The sequence below is a fragment of the Piliocolobus tephrosceles genome, chromosome 3 (genome assembly GCF_002776525.5).
Source record: "Piliocolobus tephrosceles isolate RC106 chromosome 3, ASM277652v3, whole genome shotgun sequence".
Taxonomy (NCBI): domain Eukaryota; kingdom Metazoa; phylum Chordata; class Mammalia; order Primates; family Cercopithecidae; genus Piliocolobus; species Piliocolobus tephrosceles.
The window spans coordinates 28066100-28088039 of record NC_045436.1 but is presented as its reverse complement, the minus strand read 5'-3'; the positions used below and the strand labels follow the sequence as shown (position 1 = coordinate 28088039).

The following is a 21940-nucleotide window of genomic DNA, read 5'->3' as shown; positions in this document are numbered from 1 at the left end:
TTTTGAGATGGAGTCTCGCTCTGTCGCCCAGGCTGGAGTGCAGTGGCCGGATCTCAGCTCACTGCAAGCTCTGCCTCCTGGGTTCACGCCATTCTCCTGCCTCAGCCTCCCGAGTAGCTGGGTCTATAGGCACCCGCCACCACGCCCAGCTAGTTTTTTGTATTTTTTAGTAGAGACAGGGTTTCACCGTATTAGCCAGGATGGTCTCGATCTCCTGATCTCGTGACCCACCCGTCTCGGCCTCCCACAGTGCTGGGATTACAGGCTTGAGCCACCGCGCCCGGGCAGAACTGCATATTTTCTACACACTGAATCAAATATTTGGACAAAGCTGTCTGATATGGGAACTACTTGTATACAGCAGAGGGCAAAAACTGAGGACTCCTTGGTGCCCAACGTGATTCTAGGAACACACCAGGATGAGAACCCAAAGACAAAGGTAAATGTCCTAGTAAGATGTCCAGTGAAATGTGAAAGGAGGGGAGGAATGGCAGTAGAATGAAATATGTAAAAGTTATCTCTGTTTTGTGGTATCTAGCAAGTTTAAAACATGAGTAGCCAGATGAATACACTTGTTTTTAAAATTGGGCATAATTGGACTCCATAGAAGAAAAAAATAATAATAATTTTTGAGATAATATCTGGTTTCTTTTGCAGACTATTCTAAAACTTAAAGCATCCTTATATTTAAGTCCAAAAGGTAATTTGAGGAAAAATAATCCCAGATAGTAATTAATGTGTTCAAAATAGGATAGTATCACTTTATTTATTTATTTATTTATTTATTTATTTATTTATTGAGATGGATTTTCACTCTTGTTGCCCAGGCTGGAGTGCAATGGTGCAATCTCAGCTCACTGCAACCTCTGACTCCCGGGTTCAAGCTATTTTCCTGCCTCAGCCTTCCGAGTAGCTGGGATTATAGACTTGTGCCACCGTACCCATCTTATTTTTGTATTATTAGTAGAGACGGGGTTTCACCGTGTTGGCCAGGCTGGTCTTAAACTCCTGACCTCAAGTGATTCACCCACCTCAGCCTCCCAAAGTGCTGGGATTACAGGTGTGAGCCACTACGCCTGGCCTAAAATACTATAGTATCGCTTTTAGTATTTGATTGACAATATTCTAATTGCTTGTGGAGGTTTAAGAATAATTTGTATATACTACCTAATTTGAGTAGTATATTTTTATGAGATAAATATATCTGACCCTATTTCAACCCCCATGTTATAAAAGAAAAAAAAAAAAAAAAAAAAAAAAACATGATTCTTCAAGAACTAAACCCTTCAAAGAAAGAACAGTGAGAAGCATAGTTGAGACAAAAATGTATCTCTTGCTTTGAATTTCCATGTTATTTATACTATATCACGTTGTATTGACACATGGTAAAGCTACGTCTGTGCAATAATTTTCATAAATATTGAATGAACATTAAGTTTGACATAAATTTGACACAATTTTGGAATTCAGTAATTATTTTTTCATTCATAAAATATGTATTTAGATCATATTGTATACTCAAATAGCGTATGTCTTAGTCTGTTGGGCTGTGGTAACAACACACCATAAATGGGGAAGCTTATAAACAACAGAAATTTATTCCCCAAAGCTCTGGAGGCTGCAGATTCCAAGATCAAGGTCCTGACATACTCAACATGTGGTGAGGGCCCACTTCCTGATTCATAGATGCTCCTTCTCAATGTCTTCTCACATGATGACAGAGCCAAAGCAGCTCTCTGGGACTTCCTTAATAAGGGCACTAATCCCATTCATGAGGGTTCTGCCCACATGATCTAATCACCTTCCGAAAGACCTGTGTCCTATTGTCATCACACTGATGATCAAGTTTCAATATATGAATCTGGTGGAGACAAACGCATTCAGACCATAGCAGTGTGGTAGGAAGAATAATGACCCCCACCAAAAGATATCCACAGAATCTTTGTAAACAGCAGTTACAGAGCAAAGGGGAATTAAACTTACCAGATAGAATTAAGACAGCTAATTAACTGACCTTCAGATGGAGAGATTATTCTGGATTATTTAGGTGGGTCAAATGTAATCATAAGTGTCCTTACAAGTGAAAGAGGGCAGCAGAAGGAAGAGAACCAGAAAGATAGTGGTTTTAGGAAGATTTGGCACAATGTTACTGGTTTTAAAGATAGAGGGTTGAGCCAAGTAATTCTGTGGTGGCCTCCAGAAGCTGAAAGCAGCCCTAGTACTGACTCCTTGATTTTTTTAATCTTATTTCTGACCTAAAGGCCTCTAAGTTAATAACTTAGTGTTGTTTTAAGCCAAGGTAGAAATTTATTATGGGAGCAACTGAGAGTGAATACAGATTGCATTCCAGATCTAAGGAATCCTCCAACCTAATGAAGAATACAGCAAAATACACAGGAAATTACAAAAGACTGTGGTAAGTGAAAGAGTGGAGAAGTATGATTTTTTTTTTTTTTTTTTTTTTTGGAGATGGAGTCTCACTCTGTCGCCCAGGTTGGAATGTGGTGGTGCAATCTTGGCTCACTGCAACCTCCGCCTCCCAGGTTTAAGCAATTCTCCTGCCTCAGCCTCCTGAGTAGCTGGGACTACAGGCACACGCTGCCATGCCCAGCTAATTTTTTGTATTTTAGTAGAGACGGGGTTTCACCGTGTTGCCCAAGAAGTATGATTTTTTAATAAGAATATCTAGACAAGTCCATTAAATGCAGCCTAGGGACTGAAAAGGAAGTGAAATCGAAGGAAGAATATGTCTTATGGAAAGTATGAGTTAGTGTTATGACTTAAAGTGAGTAAACAGCTGGTAAAAAGATCAAAAAGCAAGAAGGAATGTGGCATTTTTTGATAATACTTTGGTATGGCAAGCTTGTAGTTTGTGAGTAAAAAAAAAGGACGGTGCACTTAATATCCTGAGGGGACTGAAGGACCATTAAAATGATTTCAGGTTGAGCTTTGCATTTTAGGAAGGATATTCTTGCTGCCCTGTAAAGGGAGTGGATTAAGAATCAACAACAATGAATGTAGTGGGATCCTGTACAAAGCTGCATTATTAACTAGAAATGATGCTGGGCTGAACTATGAGGAATCATATTGAGGACAGAGAGAGCACCAGTTTTTAAATTCTTAAGGGGAAAGATTCAAGATGTACTTTTCATTCCTCCAGAAATGAAGTCAAGGGAGAGAATTTTAAAAATTTTATTGGTGCTGTAGCAACTGGGTATAAATAGGGTAATATAACGCTCTCAGTTAGAAACACAGAAATATGAGTAGTCTTTGAAATGTGGTAAACAGTGAGTTTAGGTTTGAACAAATGGCAGTGAATCGCCAGAAGAGAATCCACGTGAGAGTGTCCAGTGGGCCAAGGATGGGTTGAAGAGACTGGCAGATGAGTATGATAAGTTTCAAAACTTTTCAACATGAAAAATTATGCAGTTGCATTTGCCATCATATTTTAGCTGCAACCTATTTCAAATATCCTAAAATATCCTACTGGTGTTTATGCAGAAATAGAAAAAAATAAAAATAAAAGTCAATGGCCATCTTCTTTGGTAGATGACCAAAATATATATTCAAATAATATATTAATATATCTTTAAGTATATAAAATGAAGACATTTGTATAACTTTGAAAAAACCTCTAAGTACCTTGGCAATTTTTATATTAATCTGTTATTATGTAGATGATTTGTAGTGTCCTCCATTCCTTGGGTGGTCTTTTCACTCTGTTGATAGTGTTCTTTGATGCATGAAAGTTTTTAATTTTGATGAAGTCTAATGTATCTATATTTTCTTTTGTTACCTGTGTTTTTGTTGTTATAGCCAATAAAACATTACCAAAGACAATGTTATGAAGAGTTCCTCCTATGTTTTCTTCTGAGTTTTATAGATTGCGCTCTTACTTTTTGGTCATTGATCTATTTTTAAGGGTTTTGTTTTTGGTTCTGGGGCCAAATGGATATTCAGTTTTCCCAGCACTAGTAGTTGAAAAGACTGTTATTTCTCCATTGAATGGTTTTGGGACTCTTGTTGAAAATTATTAGACAATGTGTAGGAAGTTTTATTTCTAGAATTTCTTTTATCTTCTATTCCATTCCATTGGTCTACATGTGTTTTAGTGCCAGTACCATACTGTTTTGATTTCAGTGGCTTTGTACTAAGCTTTAAAATAAGAAAGAATGAGATGCCCTCCACCTTTGTTTTTCTTTTATCAAGATTGTTTTGTTTATGTAGGAGTCCATGCAATTCCATATGAACTTTATTTTTTTTTCCTATTTCTGAAAAAACGCTATTAGGATATTGATAGGGATTGCATTTAATCTGTAGAGTATGTTGAATAGTATTGTCATTTTAAAAATTAAGCCTTGCAGATATATTTTAAATCTGCCACATTTGCAGCTTCTTTCTCCATAAAATGCTTACAAATAAAAAATTGGCATAAATCAGAGATGCTTACAAATTTAAAAATAATATAAATATACTTTGGTCATAAAATTATATATTCACAGATCATTTTAAGCTAAGACATGAGTATAATAAGCTTCACAAGTTTTCAACAGGAAGAATTATGCAGTTGCATCTGCGATCGTGTTTTAGCTGAAACCTATTTTAAACAAAATGTAGCAGAATTTTTAGATTCAAATATGCTTGCACTCTTCCTTCTAGTAGAATTCAATACGTGAGTTTACTTGCTAGATTGCTGACAAGTTCAGAAACATTTAATCAGTTATGCTCAACCAGTTGCAAATTTATTACAAGAACATGAACAATACAAGGTGATTTTTTTTTTAATCATCCTGTTTTTTTCAAAGATAGGTCCTTTGTGCACACTACAAGCAAGAATACTGAACGTATGTACGGTCAGGGATGCATAAGGAATGAACACATCACTATGACGACTTTTTTGGACAGTAACATTCTCTGAGGCTCCCGTCCAGCTAACTTAAGAAATCTATCTGCACCACAAATTTATGAATATGATTTAATTATGCATTCAACTCTTATACATAGATTTCAGGGCCCAATGAACTGGTAAAGCCAAAGCTGAGATGAATTGTACCATCCCCACATTGTTATAATGTTGAATTATATTTTCTATAACTTACTATAAGGTGGCTTAGCACCAATAGTGGTATACATCCTTCCCTAACTTTATGTCTATATACTTACGAAGGTGTGGTAAATGAGAAAGGCAAGTCTTACACCTAATTCTACCATATATAAATATTCATATAATACCACCTGGCAGCAGAAGCAGTTTCTGTTGGGGATGTGACAAGGAATTCATCCACTGCTAACTATCTATAGTCTCTAATAGTCACTAAAAGGAACTTAATGGCTCTTAATGACCAAACTGGCATAGATCAGTTCTCAACATGCTGAAATCATGTCTCAGCTAAAGTCAGAGGAAAAGCCTGAAAAATAGCTCAGAAAACTTTTTTTTTGGTTCAGACTAACACTTTTAGAATTATATTATCATGCAAATGTGAAGACACTTTCCTAACTGATATTTTGTTTCTGTGGTGACAGTTACATAATATAGAACCAAAGTTTAATGCTTTCAGGTGTTAGTAGTTTTTCAGTGTCTGTCTATGCATTGAAAAATGGTAAAAGGCCATGTAATACAAATTATAAAATGAGTTTTAGGGATAGGTAATCTCAGATCAATTTGTTCTGCTTTATTGGATCCAGAAACAAAAGTGAATAGTTTCTGGAGGAAAAAAAAAGAAACACTTTCCTAAAAAGGCAAACAAACAAACAAACAAAAAAGAACAACAACAACAACAATAACAAAAAACAGTGACAATATAGCCTGGCTTTGGGGAAATAATCTTGATTGAAGCTAATAAATTCCACTATCTCCATAAACTATAAAAAATGCCTTTAAAAATTCTAATAGTTCAGCAAGTAATAACTTGATGAGTTCAGTTTGAAATCAACATTTAAAAATATTCATACATCCCAAAGGATTAGAAAGCACAGATGATGAAAGAGGCAGTGTGATTTCATATGAATACCTTTTACTGGCATTTTTTATTTTGAACATCTGTAACTATATAGAAAAATGGGCTACTTTCTTAGATATAAATACCAGAAACACAGTGCTAACACACAATCATTTTCTAACAACGTATTAGGATAAATTTGTTTAGTATGGGGTGATAAAAACAGTGCAATATATAGGCAGTGGTGTATATAGCATTTTCACCTGTTGTTTAAACATATTTAAAAGGTGTAAAAATATTTAATTACACTTTTTTAGTTGAGTGTAAAATGTCTACAAAGGGCAGGAAAAGGATCTACACTTTTAATGGTACTCCACAAAAATTATATTCTTTCTAAAAGAAATGTGTCAAACTATAAGTAAAAAAGAAAACAAACTCACTCATTGTAGCAATAAGATAAATTCCTGATCTCAGAAGTGTTATCACTTTATATATCCTAGCAAAGATGTAATCATAAAAACATGTTGAGCTGTCACCTATGTCATTTTCAGAATGCTAATATAGATAGTTCCTATAAAATATGATTATAATAAAATGAATTATGGTCAATGGAAATATGAGTGGTACAGACACCATTAAACATGACTAGAGGCTCGAATATTTAGTTTGCTCAACTAACTTTGATATTCTTTTAATCTAAGTTTTTCATCAGTAAAAAAAAAAAAGTTAAATTTTAACTTTAAAACCTTTGATGAGTTCAATTTTTTATCCTTGAGTAGCTCAGAAAATTTTTAACAAATTCATCAGAAATTATTTTATTTACCAAAATCTATCCCATCACACATATAAATTATTTCTGCTATAATACGTTGTTAAATAAAATTTCTGGAGATAGTGTGAATTTATTTTTTAATTTGAGGTTGGAAGTTGTCACCAATTTATTTAGGTGCTTTCTCAAAAGTCACAACAAACTCGTTGACAGGATTATTTCTAACTTTGAATTTGCTTTGGATTGCACAATGTAAATATTCTAAGAATCTTTTCTAGAAATTGTTAGCCTTACCCATCACCAATTTTGTTGAGTCTTTTCTCCTAAATATTCCTTAAATCCATAACTTCTGATTTACCCAAATGCCCTTGTTCAATCCCTCAAAATTTATCACGTAGAGAATTGCAGCCTGAGTTAGTAGTGCCCTTGTGAATGTTTGCAAGCCAGCTCTCTAAGCTGTGGTGGTACTGTGTCGGGATAAGGGACATGATTGTAGCATCTGACAATATCTGTGCTGTAAAGTTTCCCACCATGGGCCAATTTCAGGTTACCAATGTGACATCAACATGATAGCAGAGTTCTTGAAAATGAAATCATTGACCCCAAAATACAACTGATTGCACTATCTACAGTTCTTTCTGCTTCTCATCTTATTTCTTACGGCATTTTGCGCTCAGTTTCATAAATGATCTCTCAAATGTAAATGACAATCCCTGTATCACTGTCAGTGTCTTGCTTATACCCACGTGAATGACCCAATTTCTCATGATTGTGCTCACTAAGTTTCGAACTCTAACCCCTCCCTCCGAAGCCTCTTTTTTCACTAATTTCTAGTTTGCACCTTTGTCTCCCTCTCAGTCCCCCAAATGCTTGCAATTTCCCATCCTTTAGGCTTTGCTGATGGGCTCCCCTTAGCAGAAAAGCACCTGGCCTCTTGGACTTTGTCCCCAAGGACTCTTACTCAGGGGCATATGTAATTCAAAACTTATCTCTGCTTAGAATTCATCTCTGTGGGTGGTCCTTTTAAATTGTCCCTCGAGAGACTATATTGTAATTGCCTTTTTCTATTTAATTTCCTAGAGTAAAGAACAGAAATGATTTCTTATCCATCTTTGTACTTGTAGCAACTACCCTTAATAATGTCATGTAATAAGAACATAACAAATGTTGATTGTTTACTGTGAAGTTAAATGTGATTTGAAATATTAATTTAAATGGGTAAAATCACGTAAGTGGATCATTGCACAGCTGATAAATTTTAAACTTCAAAACACTACATAAAATATACCACATTTATTCTTCTTTGTCTGACTTTCTTCTCTCTTCAGTCTCTCTTTTTCTTTCTCTTTTCTGTCTCTCCCCACCTTTCCAACATACTTTGTGTATTTTTTATTTGAAAAGTTTCCTTCTTTTGGAATAGACAAGTACAATATGCCATATACTAAAATGTCTGATTTACTTGTTTGTTCAATAAAGTGTTATCATTAATGTTAATTAAGCAACACTGAAAAGAAAGAGGGTAATCTTGCAAAGTTCTCTAGACAGTACCTACAAATGTGCATATCCTCTCAATGTGATTTGTAATCTGCAACTTCAGTAAAGCTTTAAACATCAGAGATGCTTTTTGTTTGTCCCATATGGTCAGCGGTAACAACAGTGGTAAACAGTGTCTGTTTACTTTACTTGAATGATTAGTACCAAGTTTACTGCAGTTTCCTTCCTTGTTATAGCAACAATTTCCAATAGGAAGAACACATTTTACGAGTGCATTTCAGATGATATACAGCACTCAGCCCTAACAAAATCCTCACTCAGGCAGCTACACAACACTTAGTGTACACACTTGGTTTCTATATTTGTTGATGTTTATTTAACTTCAATCTATTTTTAATTTTCACCTAAGGATATAACAAATATATATTGGAAATTTAACATAAATATAATTGTTATCGTATAAAAATTATTTCCAAATTTACTAAGGATGATAGCAATGGTTGATGGTGCTAAAAATTTACTCAACCAGTAACACTACATGGATAGAGGTAGATTATAAATTAAAAAGAGAATGTATAATATAATATCCTTAAGAAATTCAACTTTGTTATTTAACAAAATAGAATAAAACAATCAAAACATTGATGAGTGCTAATGAGTATCAGGCATATATGCAATAAATAGCTAATAATCATCAAACTAACTACTTGTATAAAAGTATAAAGATGGATGTGCATTAACAATTTATTCTGTTCCTTGTAAAAAATGTTAAAAACAAATTTATTATTTTTGAAATACCTATAAAAGGAATCGCCACAAAAAGTATCATGCACTGAATTACTATAAGATATGTTAAAGTATTTTGAACATACCTTTTTAAATATAAATATGTACATATGTACATGTATTTATTTTTACTGTGATGACGCTGAACAAGTATTTTAGTATTTTTCAGATCTTTAATTATGAAGTTCCATGTATCATAATACTTTCCCTAGAGTTCTCAGAGGTAAGAATATTCTAGAGCTATTTGTAAAACTTCAAAACACTGAACGTAAAACATTAATCCACATGGTATATAAGGTTGTACAAGCTCCCTACAAGCTGTTTCACTGTTAATTGCGGGACTGAAATAACGCAGAGGGCAAACACTTTTTTTTTTTTTTTCTCAGACTGAACAGTATCTCACATCAAAAGACTAACATGATTGCTGAATTTCTTTTAAGGAAGGGAAAGACATGAGTCAGTAGTTACTAAATTAAGATTATTTTAAAAATTAGAAAAGCTATTTTTAAGGTATTAACTATGGACAGAAAATACATGATTTAAATGACCATCAATGAGGGCATTTGAAAAACACTTGTACATGGTGGCATTAAATATATTTTATTGAACTGAGCAAAGGACATGAAAAATGTTTCTCAAAAGAAGACATACAAGTGGCAAAAAAAGAAATATATAAAAAAATGTTTAACATCACTAAGCATTGGATAAATGCAAATTTAAATTACAATAAAATACCATCTTACACCAGTCAGAATGTCTGTTACTAAAAAGTCAAAAAACAACAGATGTTGGCATGGATGCAGAGAAAAGGGAACACTTATACAGTGTTGGTGGGGATGTAAATTAGTTCAACCACTATGGAAAGCAGTATGGAGATACTTTAAAGAACAAAAAGTAGAACTACCATTTGGCCCATGAACCCCACTACTGGGTATCTACCCAAAAGAAAGGAAATCATTATATTAAAAAGACACCTGCATTCCTATGTTTATTGCAGCACTATTTGCAATAGCAAAGTCATGGAGTCAACCTAAGTGTCCTCCAATGGTTGACTGGATTTAAAAAAATGTGGTACATATTTACCGTGAAATACTATGCAGTATTTCATAAAAATGAATGAAGTCAAGTCCTTTGCAGCAACATGGATGGAGTTGGATGCCATCATCCTAAGCAAACTAACACAGAAGCAGAAAATCATGTATCACATGCTCTCATTTATAAGTGGGAGCTAAATAATGGGTACACATGGACATAAAGAGAAAGATAATAGGCCGGCCGCGGTGGCTCACGCCTGTAATCCCAGCACTTTGGGAGGCCGAGGCGGGCGGATCACGAGGTCAGGAGATCAAGACCATCCTGGCTAACATGGTGAAACCCCATCTCTACTAAAAATACAAAAAATTAGCCAGATATGGTGGCAGGCGCCTGTAGTCCCAGCTACTTGGGAGGCTGAGGCAGGAGAATGGCGTGAACCCAGGAGGCAGAGGTTGCAGTGAGCTGAGATTGTGCCACTGCACCTCAGCCTGGGCAACAGAGCGAGACTCCGTCTCCAAAAAAAAAAAAAAGGAGAAAGATAATATACTCGGAGGGTGTGAGGGGAGTGAGAGTTGAAAAATTACTTACTTGGTAAAATCTGCCCTTCAGGTAACGGGTACACTAGAAGCCCAGTCCCCACCGTTACAGCATATATCCATGTGACAAACACATCTCCGAATCCAAAAAATATGGTACAATAAATACATTTGATGTAACTCTTTCTAAAGTAAATATTCTATTTATGTTGAGAATATATACAAGTATGTTCATCCCTTAGATGAAATTACATTCATTTTAATATATGTTTTTCTGAATTTCTGAAAAATAAATATTAATACAAAGTTCACACCATGTTATTCATGTACAAATGGAATGTGCACTTAAATTCATGTTTAAAATAATTGGAATTAAAGTTTTAGATAGGGAAGTTGTTATCATTTGACACTCTGATATTCCACTGTCCAAGAGGGTAGCCAGTAATTAACTACACGTGGCTGTTGAACATTTGGCTTATCCAATTGAGATATGCTGTACTGTAATAATGTCAAATACACACCAGGTTTCAAAGACTTGGTAAGAAAAAATAATGAATAATATACACTTAATGCTCATGTTGATATGATAATAATATTTTGGACGTGTTTAAGTAAGGAAAATCTTATTAAAATCAATTTTGCCTGATTTTTCTTTAACGTGACTGCTAGAAAATTTCAAATTATTAGGATGGCCAGCATCTTTTGTTTGTATTATGTTTCAATAGACAGTGTTTCTCTAGGTATAAAAGTGATAGTTTGGGCATGATAATAAATAGAGTATCACCTTCAAAATTTTAAAAATTATGATACTTTCAAACAATGGCAGCCATTAAAAGATGATATTCATTTGCATTTTAAAAATTACTGTATGGTCTCACTTATACGTGGAATCTAAAAAGGTCTGAAACATAATCCTCGGGCAAATCCTACCTAAGATAACTATACTGTCATCAGTGGAAAGAAATTGTAGGTTAGATGCACTAAGTTATGACTGACAATATATGGTACAGTGTGGAAAATAAGAATGATTAGTCAATTCTCATTTTATTGTACTGCAATTACACTTAGAGTCAGAAAAGACCTTACTCTATTAATATGTGTATAACAAATAAGTAAATACTTAAAGAAATAAATACGATAAATGTTTTACTTGAACTGTCTATCTGCTTTTAGGATTATAAACCATTACATTAGCAAGCAAAATGTACCAGTTAGAGATCAGAGTGTGGAGAATGCCAGATACTATAGGTGAAAAAAAGAACCCTAAAGGCACAATAGTGGCAACCCATTAAGATAATCTTACAAATGGGAGATTAAAGGACATAATGAAGGATGGGGTTATTTTACAATGGGAAAACCTAAGACTTAAAAAAATATTCAGTTGAAATTGGTATTGCTTCTCTTTCTCTCTTTCCATTACAGTTGGTGTATAAAAATAATTTCCTATGTTTAGGAGCAAAAAACTGTCCGTTTGGAATACATGTCTATAGGCTGGGTCTCAGCAATCATTTTGGAAAATCTTTTCCCTAAGAACCCAGATAGCAACAGCAACACAGAGTAGAAAGCAAGGAAATGGTGCTGAGTGGTATTTCCCAAAGTAGCCAGGGAATAGCTATTAACTCTAACATAAAATGTTTTATAATCAGCCCTAGCACAGGGACTCACACTTGTAATCCCAGCACTTTGGGAGGCTCACTTGAAGGCAAGAGTTTGAGACCAGACTGGGCAACATAGCAAAGTCCCATCTCTACTAAATAAATAAATAAATTAGCCAAATAAGGTGGCACACTCTTGTAGTCTTAACTACTTGGGAGGCTGAAATGGGAGGATTGCTTGAGCCCAGGAGCTCAAGGCTGCAGTGAGCTGTCATAGTGTCACTGTACTCCAGCCTGGGTGACAGAGGGAAAACTTAGCTCAAAAAAAAAAAAAAAAAAAAAAAAAGGATAATCATACAAACCAACATGCACATTATTAATTTTGTAATGCTACTATGTAATAGAAGAGTTATTCTCCAAACATGTCAGGTGATTCAATTGCTGCAAGATTTCATATTACGATGATCTGTATATATGGGATTATTTTGTAGTAGCTATAACATCTAACACAATGATTCCCAAATCAAGGTAAGCTTAGAATTATCAATGCCTTTGTGTTTGAATGCAAGGTTTAGTCTTTCAGAGATAATTCATGAGCTCTATGCCAGAGGTGAATTCAGTTGCCCTGGCAAATTTTGTGGTTTTATTTTTTAAATGGCAGAGATACAAAATAGTGACACATCATGATGTATAAATCAGTACATTTGAACAAAGTAAGGATGCCTGTGAAACCACTATGGATGTTAAATATAGAAAGATGATAGATAGATGATGATTGATAGATAGATAGATAGATAGATAGATAGATAGATAGATAGATAGATAGATAGATGATAGATTTCCAGCACCATAGATGACCTGATGTTTTCATCCTATTCCTTTTCCTTTCTTGCAAAAGCTACCATCATATTAACTTCTAAAACCATAGAGTAGTTTTAGCTGTTTTGGATTTTATCTAAATATATTCCCACTTGATGGATGCTTATATGTTCTGCTCCTTTATCCAGCATTATTGTTTTTCAGTTTTCTTACATCCAACCTCTCAACCATCAGCACTTTTGCTTCTGCACCTACATCTATATTGAAAGTCTCATTACCAAAGCAACCATTAAGTTCCTTACTGCCAAACCTAGTGGCCAAGAAGAATTCACTTTTTTTTTGCCTTGGACTCAGCTTTGAAAAACGTTAATCAATTCTTCCTTAGTAAAATGTCATGGTGGTGCCCTGCTTTGGACACCACCCGTTAAAATGCATTTCAGTTTTAATTCTGGTATGGACTGAATTGTGTCTCCTCCAACTTCATATGTTAATGCCCTAACCCTCAGTGTGACTATATTGGGAGATAGGACCTAAAATAACGTTAAGGTTCAGTGAGGTCATTAGGGTGGGTCCTAATCTGATAGGTTTTGTGTCCTTATAAAATGAGACATCAGAGAGCGTTCTCTCTCTTCGGTGACAATGCAGCAAGAAGGCAGGCATTTGCTTACAAGCCAGGAAGACAGCCCTCACCAGACACTGAATTGACTGGTACCTTGATCTTAGACTTCCCCATCTCAAGAACTGTGAGACATAAATTTCTATTGTTGAAGCCACCTGTCTACCATATTTTGTTATGATAGCCACTAAGATGGTTCTCAACTCCTCCACTTTTGCTTGTTCTTTCTCTCTTTACATGCTCATCTTGAATGACCCAGCCTTCTGACAGAGCTTCAGTTTCTACCTGTATATTCCCTATCTTTATTTCTGGCTGAGGTCACCTACTCGAACCACAGTATTCTCCAAACAGAAGTTTGTGTATTTTTAAAAAATAGACCAACATGTCCAACATTTAACTCAATGTCTTTCCCTAAACTTGCATCTCTTCCTGTGACCCCTGCTTTAATAAACAGAAACACCACTCACCTTAGTAGGCAAGCTAGAAATCTGGGCAAATCCTTGACTCAAGTCCTCTCCTTGTCATGTATATCTAATCACTCAGCAATTCAAGTTAATTCTGTTTATAAGCTATTTCACAGACATGGTCACATTCCTTCATTTTTACTGTTGCTTCTTTGGTTCTGGCCCCATCATCACTACATTAGTGCAACATCTTAATTTTGTTCACTAACCTCTGCTATTTTTCTGAAATAAAGGTTTTCATATACTAATGATCTAATATCTATGAATGGTAATGTAATATTCATTTTTATTTTTCTAATTATTAGAAGCTTTCAATAAGTAATATTTTAGTGTAGCCATTCTGCTTTCCCTGGAAAATGAGTTTTATTTTCCTCATAATGTCATTATCAAATCTATATTGCACTAAGAAGTGTTTCATATAGAGTGATAACATTTTGAATACAAGCATTAATAATTAGGTGATTTAAAATTTTTTAAAATATTTTAGAATTTTAGAATTATAGTTACTTCTTTTAAAGAAAAAACAATAGAACTATTAAACAACTAATGTCATATTAATTAGTGTTAATATGATGTTCACAGTTGATGTATTTTACTGACAAAAACTTAATTATTTTTATGCCTACTAGAAACATACCTTCTTTTGGATATTTGTACATATAAAGATCATGTTGAATTAACAGAAATTTTTAATAGTTTAACATTAGAAGTTGAACACACAAAAATACATACACATCTTAAAGTACATATATATGTATATGGTTTTGGGAGCTGCAACTTAGAACAGTTTAATAACACTTCAAAAATCTATTACATTTACCAAAACATCTCATACAGTTTTAAAAGTTCATACTCCTCATAAGACTTCACACAATTTTAAGGTTTAGTACTACAGTCAAAGTAATTCATTATTTAACTCAGGAAATGAAGTACATAGGAAATAGTTTCAAAACAAAAATTCTTTCTCTGTGTAGTAGTTAATTATACCACTCTTGATTATCTAGAAACTCTAAATGAAGTAATTCATTTCTAAAAGCAATAAGCATATAACATCACTTCATCATTTCAATTGAGTTTCATAACCTAAGCAAATAAAGGCATTTTTTTGAACATCACTTCTGAAGTTAAATGCCTCAATTAGTGTGTGGTCATCTGGTGTGATGGCAAATCACTTGTACTTACTGACAGATTTAAATCAGAAGTATAGTATTCCATGCAAATCATACTTAATGTTACAATTTGATTAAATTTGAATTGGAAGACAATGAAATATTTAGCACTTGGTATAGAATAATAGCACTATTAACTCATTTTTAATTCTACGAGAAATTTTTGCACCGGAAAATGAACACACTTTACTGAATATACTCATGACAACAAAATCCAGGGTGAAGGATGTACACCACCTTCCCATCTTACCAAAGAATTTGGTATTTCCTCTCTATATTCAAAAGTATGTCACTAAACTTACTATTTATTGGATCCTATTAAATAGCTTTCCAAGTCTGTTAATCAAACAAGGCATGATATGAAATACTTGAAGCACACAATAAGGATTTATTTTAAATATGTTAGTAAAAATCAATTATTAACAATACTAAAAAAACATGAAGAAAAATTAAATAATTGACCATTCAATATCTATGGTAAAATAATAAAATAATTTATCTAATTCACAAAGAAAAAAGGTATTTTTGAAAAACACCTTATATCTACTGTAATAACACTGCAATAATATAAGAACACTTGATAATGTGCTATTTTTTTGCCATTAACTTTTTCCTGTTTGCAGATTACCCTTTACTATCTTCCATTTTATACTATGGCAGAGAGTAAGAACCTGGAACTCAAGAAATCTGTCTACCTTTGTATCCACCAGAAAAAAATTAATAGATCATGATAGGTTTCTAACTTCTTCTGCCTTAGTTTATCCCTCTGGATATTCACTTAAGGCTTTTTTAGCTTTCTGAGCTTCTTTTTACAAAGTATGTGGAGGAATGCATCCCGGATGTGGAAAAAATGCCTCCTTTTTAGTCTCACTACATCTGTCATTTTGATCACTGTCTGTCTGAGATTATATATTCCTAGGGGAAAGGAAACTTATCTTTGTAAGTAGCTGTGACTATCACAACACTCTATATACAAAGGTACATAATACATTATTTTTGAATAGATTCCTTTTCCCATTAGTGTTATACATTTTTTATTCATGATACCTTAGTATTTTACAACTTTGTAAAATCATGTAATTATACAAAGCCTGTCACTAAACTTCATAAAACCCAAGTGGATTTAGTTATCAGGTAGTTTTATGGAGGGAGAGAAAGAAATGGATGTGTTTATAATTCTCATTAAAGTATAAATATCTTCTCACTAATGCAGACACAATCCACACAGGTCAGTTCTGTATCTCTGAGGAATCACTATGTAGTTTGATGCCTAATTTTAATAAGGGTGAAGCACTGAAAATGTAATACCTTACAAGAAGTTTGCTTGGTGAGACCAAAAAGAATATTAAAATACTTCCTATAATTGCAGCATTACTTAGAAAAACATTATTTCCACTAAGTGATGTTGTGAACATCATTTTATCATTGTTATGGAATAGTTTTGATTATCTAAAAAGAAAAAGTAATCTCATGATTGCTGATTGCTGAGCAATTTCATTACCCAACTAACATCTCTTTATGACTAAAAATGTAGACCTTTCGTATTATACATAAATTTGACCTAATGGCAGAATCATTACTATATTCACTAAATTCATTGTATTTACTACAAATAATTTCCATAAAATTTTTAGCATATTACTTTCTAATAGTTAATGAAATCCACATAGATTGCGTTCTATCCAAATTCAATATTCCCTAGTACTTTATATGTAATGTGTTTTACTATATCTTTATCAAAGTTTTTTATTGATTATTTAGATTTCTGACTTGTAAAATGTTATTTATAAGGACAATGTTCTGATGTACCTTACTTTCTTTAGCAACATCAAATTACATCCAAGAACACAGGATTATTTTTCCCCTTGACAGGTGCACGTAGTAGTATTCTAGGCAAGATTATTTTTACTGATAGGGCCAGGGATTGCTTTTCAGTGTCTTTGCTGGCTATCATAAAAATAACATATTACTCATTCACATATTTTTATTGTTTCTCTTCCACTATCACACCACCAACAATAACTCTATTTTGAATAAATATCTTACACAAACATATCCATTTAAGACTCTTGTTGATGCTGGGTAAACTATATACTATTGAAATGATTTCAAAGCATGGCTGTAGATTTTGCCTACTTTTGTTAGTCAAGTCTATGTATCTTTCTGTTGAGAGATGGAGGTAGCGGTTAGGAGATTAGACTGCTTATTTAGTAAAACTATTTAGTAAAATGCCCAAAATAATTTCTACATTTTCATAAAATTTCAAACTGCAACAGAAAATGCAGTTGGGTTAGCTTTTTCTAAATACCCTGATATATCAAATATCTGCCTTTTAATTTATGTTATTCTTTCTGTTCACTACCCTTTGCTCATCTCCAAAACTTTAAATTCACTTGTCCTTAAGATTATTTTAATTATTTAATTTCCACCACCTTCATAAGGTATCCCTGCTTTCCAAAACTAAATATCATATTTTCAACTTATATAATATTTTATAGGCTTTTTAAATAACACCTATTCCCTTCTATCTTATATGATAGTATCATTCATCTAGACATATGCACACACACACACACACACACACATGATTATATGTACACATAAGGTTTTCCCTGACAAACCACATTTTCTCCCTGTTATCCTGCCATCATGAGCACACAAAAGAATGCCCACTACAGCAGGAAGCATAGTGAAAAACACATAGACTTCATAATTAGGACAACATGAGTTTGATTAGAAACTCAGTCACCTATTAGTTAATTTCTGTGTATTTCACCTCCTTTGTATAAAGTAGAATAATAATACTGCGTTCTTTTTATTTATTTTTTATTTTTTGGAGACAGAGTCTCACTCTGTTGTCCAGGCCGGAGTGCAATTGCATGATCTTGGCTCACTTCAACCTTTGCTTCCTGGGTTCAAGCGATTCTCTTACCTCAGCCTCCTGAGTAGCTGGGATTACAGGCACCTGCCACCATGCCCGGCTAATTTTTGTATTTTTAGTAGAGACAGGGTTTCTCCATGTTGACCAGGCTGGTCTCAAACTCCTGACCTTAGGTGATCTGCCTGCCTCAGCCTCCCAAAGTGCTGGGATTACAGGCATGAGCCACCACGTCCTGCCAATGCTGCTTTCATTTTATCATTTTTGAAAAGTACCTAACCTAACAATACCCTTATAAAGAACTAACAGTTTACCGGATCATCCTGTGTTGTATTCTGCCTAGTAACTTAAAGTGAAAATACAACTTAACCATATCCAAAGAATGCATTTTTATCACGATTTAAAAATTTATAAGCTACAACTATTTTTCATATATTATTTTGCTTATATAAACGATCACATAAAATATAATACAGCGTTTTAATAAAAATTATCAGAGTAAAAAAATTATCTTTATTTATATGAATTTTTAAGAAGAAAAATATATTTAAGTAACTTCTCTAACATCAGACAGCTGATAAATGGCTAAATGTCAGGGGCATAATTCAAAAAAGACCTTTTTACCCGCAAGTACATATTCTACTTCCTATCTTTTCTGAAAAAAAAAAAAATACAAGAATTTTGGTTTCAAGTTCTGAATTAAACTGAATCCTGTTTAATTTTCCTCCTTTGGTGATTTTCTAATACTAACTAGTAAATTTACTTGTCTTTCTTTTACACATAGCTTCTAAATCCTTGTTTTTTTTGTTGTTGTTGTTGATTGTTTCTTAGTCCTTTCTCTTTCAACTATATTATTATTATTAATTATTATTATTATTGCCATGGAGTCTTGCTCTGTCACCCAGGCTGGAGTGCAATGGTACCATCTTGGTACACTGCAACCTCTGCCTCCTGGGTTCAAGTGATTCTCCTTCCTCAGCCTCCCGAGTAGCTGGGATTACAGGCACATGGCACCACGCCCAGCTAATTTTTGTGTTTTTAGTAGAGACGAGTTTTCACCATGTTAGCCAGGCTGGTCTTGAACTCCTGACCTCAGGTGATCCACCCACCTCGGCCTCCCAAAGTGCTGAGATTACAGGTGTAAGCCGCCCATTAGTGGCCTCTTTGAACTATTTTTAAAGAATAACCTGGTATGTAATTTTGGTTAATCATCTTTATGACGCTGTTCTAAAAAACACATTTAGTCAATCTGAAGACACACTTTGGCAATTCAAACATGTATCAATTTTTCCAAAGTACTTTAATAAAAATAGAAGCCTTCATTCGAATGTCAATCATTGCCCTTCAAATACATGCAAACTACATCTATTAATCCATTTTGGTTTTCCAATGAAGTTAAAAAATTTGACTGTGTAAATAATTGTTTTTGATACATGGTGACAACTGGTGAAAAGCTCCTCCTGCTCTAAAATAATCTTGGAAGCAGCATTGAGAACCTAATGTCTTAAACTATAATCAATGAGAATTGATGATATTCATAGTTATCAAATATTTCTAACTGTTCATTTCAGAACTACTAAATCCCTTAGCTTTTCTCTGTGTTCCAATACAACTTGAAACTTAAATTCACTAAATTATGTAACTTTTCTTAAGAAACAGCTTGTACTATGAGAGCAAGCAAACAGACCATATTGTGGAAAGCAACAGGAAAAAGAACAAAGAGAAATTGGAGAATGAATCTTGTACTCACGGAATGCTCTATAAAATTCTTCAAGAGCCAGGTGCTTGTCAGCATTAAAATCATCGTATTTCAATAGATCATACAAAGTACAAGCAAAGAGATCCTTGCCAAGTTCTTCCTGTTTTATCACCTAACAAGAAAATTATAACCATACCTTTATATTTGTGTCTTAAAATTTCTATAATATAATTTATTATATGTAATAATCACATAATAGATCATTTCACGTCTGCAGCAGGGCAAAGAACTCAATTTTGGAAAAATCCAGGTTTTTAGTTACTGAACAATTATTTTTAACCTTTTCAAAGATATTAAGTTATGATGTTAAGATAGGTAATCACAATTTTGTTCAAATGTTCTAATATAAAAGTTTCACAGTGAGACGCAACACATCTGAACATTTAAAGAACATTTTGTATTTCATGCATTTTCTTTGCTCCATTTATACTGACTCAAGGAAATACATCTGTATGAAAATTGCCTCCTGTGTCTCGGTGACCTATGTCAAAATAAAACAGTGGTCTTTCCCGACAGAAATAGTGAGACAGTTTTTTCCAATTTTTTTCCTCATATGATTTGTAAAATAATGAATTTAGGTTATTTTTTTCTTCTCTGCCTAAACTCCTCCCCAGCTGGAAGTTAAGTCATTTGAGATTGTGCATGAATTCCCTCGGTCACAAAAGAGCTATTAAGCAAATGACTGTTTCCAGGAGCCAGATAGAATTAATGCACCAATTGATGATGAAAATCTATCCAGGCATGAATGAAGAAAATCATCAAACTTCTTTTCTAGTCTGTGCTCTAGTCTATGGACTGTGGCTGCAGCTTTTTGGTACTCTACTGATTTTGACTATTCCCTGTCATATAACAGAGCTTCCCAAGATTTTTCAGACATTTCTATCGTGGTAGCTGCATAGCTGTGTCCGTAGTTTTTCATACGCTCTCACATACAAAGGCAGGGGTTTATATTGCTTGAAGCTGTGCATCACAGTAGTTGGTTGGTTTGTTTGAAAGGTAGTGCAGTATGATCAGAAAACAAAGGCTTCAAAATCAGGTGGCTCTGGGTTCGGGACCTGCCAACGCCATTTAATACCTCAATAATTTCTGGCAAATCATTTAAGCTTTCCTCAGTTAGAAAATGAATGTGAAGATTTACACACACACACACAGAGTCAGGTGTAAGACGTAACATACAGCATACACTCAAAAGTGATCATTTAACATTAAAAATAGTAATTTTTACATAATGCATTGCTTCTTTAAATAATTCACTGCAGACTTCCAGACATCGGCTTGTGCTTGTTATGGTTGCACATTCACAATGAATTATCGTTTCTTTTGGTGGAGCAGAATGTCTTGGACTTTCTTTAGTACAGCAAAGGCAGATTGGTGATGCTACTTTCTAAAAATCCTCAGATGCTTTTGAGCTATTTTTTCACCTTTTCTGGAACACTCCTGTGTTGAACGTTTCATGATGTCTGAGTGTGGATAGGCTGAGGAGATAACTCTGAAAATGGAGCTAAGCATCTGGGTCACAGGAGCCTTCAGCACCCTCTCCAGCCAGCTAAGCAGTGATACGTAATGTTAGCACATGCAGTGCTAAATAGAACTTTTGCAACTCAGTGAGTTCTTTATTTTTGTGTATGTACCAGTGTTAAAATTATATTGGTTAAGCTGATTATTTGTTACCTTGAAGAAGAAAAAAGGCGAAAAGCTTATCTGGTTTAACTGACCCATATACATAGAACTTGTAGATGGCAAGCCCTAAACCTTTGCACAGTCCAGCTGGATGGGTTAACGAAACTACATGATGCTGAAGCCATCTCTTCTGTAAGCTTAATAAAATACATTTTATATATATATATAACCATTTTTCTATTTTGAAAGCAACAGAGCTCTCAGTCATTCTCCATTTGTTATTGGTTAGATCACAGAAAATGACTTTTGACTTTTCCTGGGGGCTAGGAGTAGGGGCAGTGTGCACAATTCTATCCCTTTATGCATTAAAGATGTGCAATGTTAGTGTTGTGGTAATATTTGGGATGCAGTGACACCAGACTTTGTTCAGACATTTTATGACTTTTAGTCTCTTTTTTATT

At 34.1% G+C, this 21940-nt stretch overlaps 1 protein-coding gene across 3 annotated transcripts in view; it reads right to left on the bottom strand.

Moving 5' to 3' along the window:
* Positions 1-21940, bottom strand: part of FSTL5 (follistatin like 5) — a 1059117-nt gene that overhangs the window by 355402 nt on the left and 681775 nt on the right. For all 3 annotated transcript variants that reach the window (XM_031935303.1, XM_031935304.1, XM_031935305.1), the window contains exon 6: positions 19851-19971. In XM_031935303.1, the coding sequence (XP_031791163.1) occupies positions 19851-19971 (121 nt within the window). The remainder of the gene's footprint in view (positions 1-19850; positions 19972-21940) is intronic.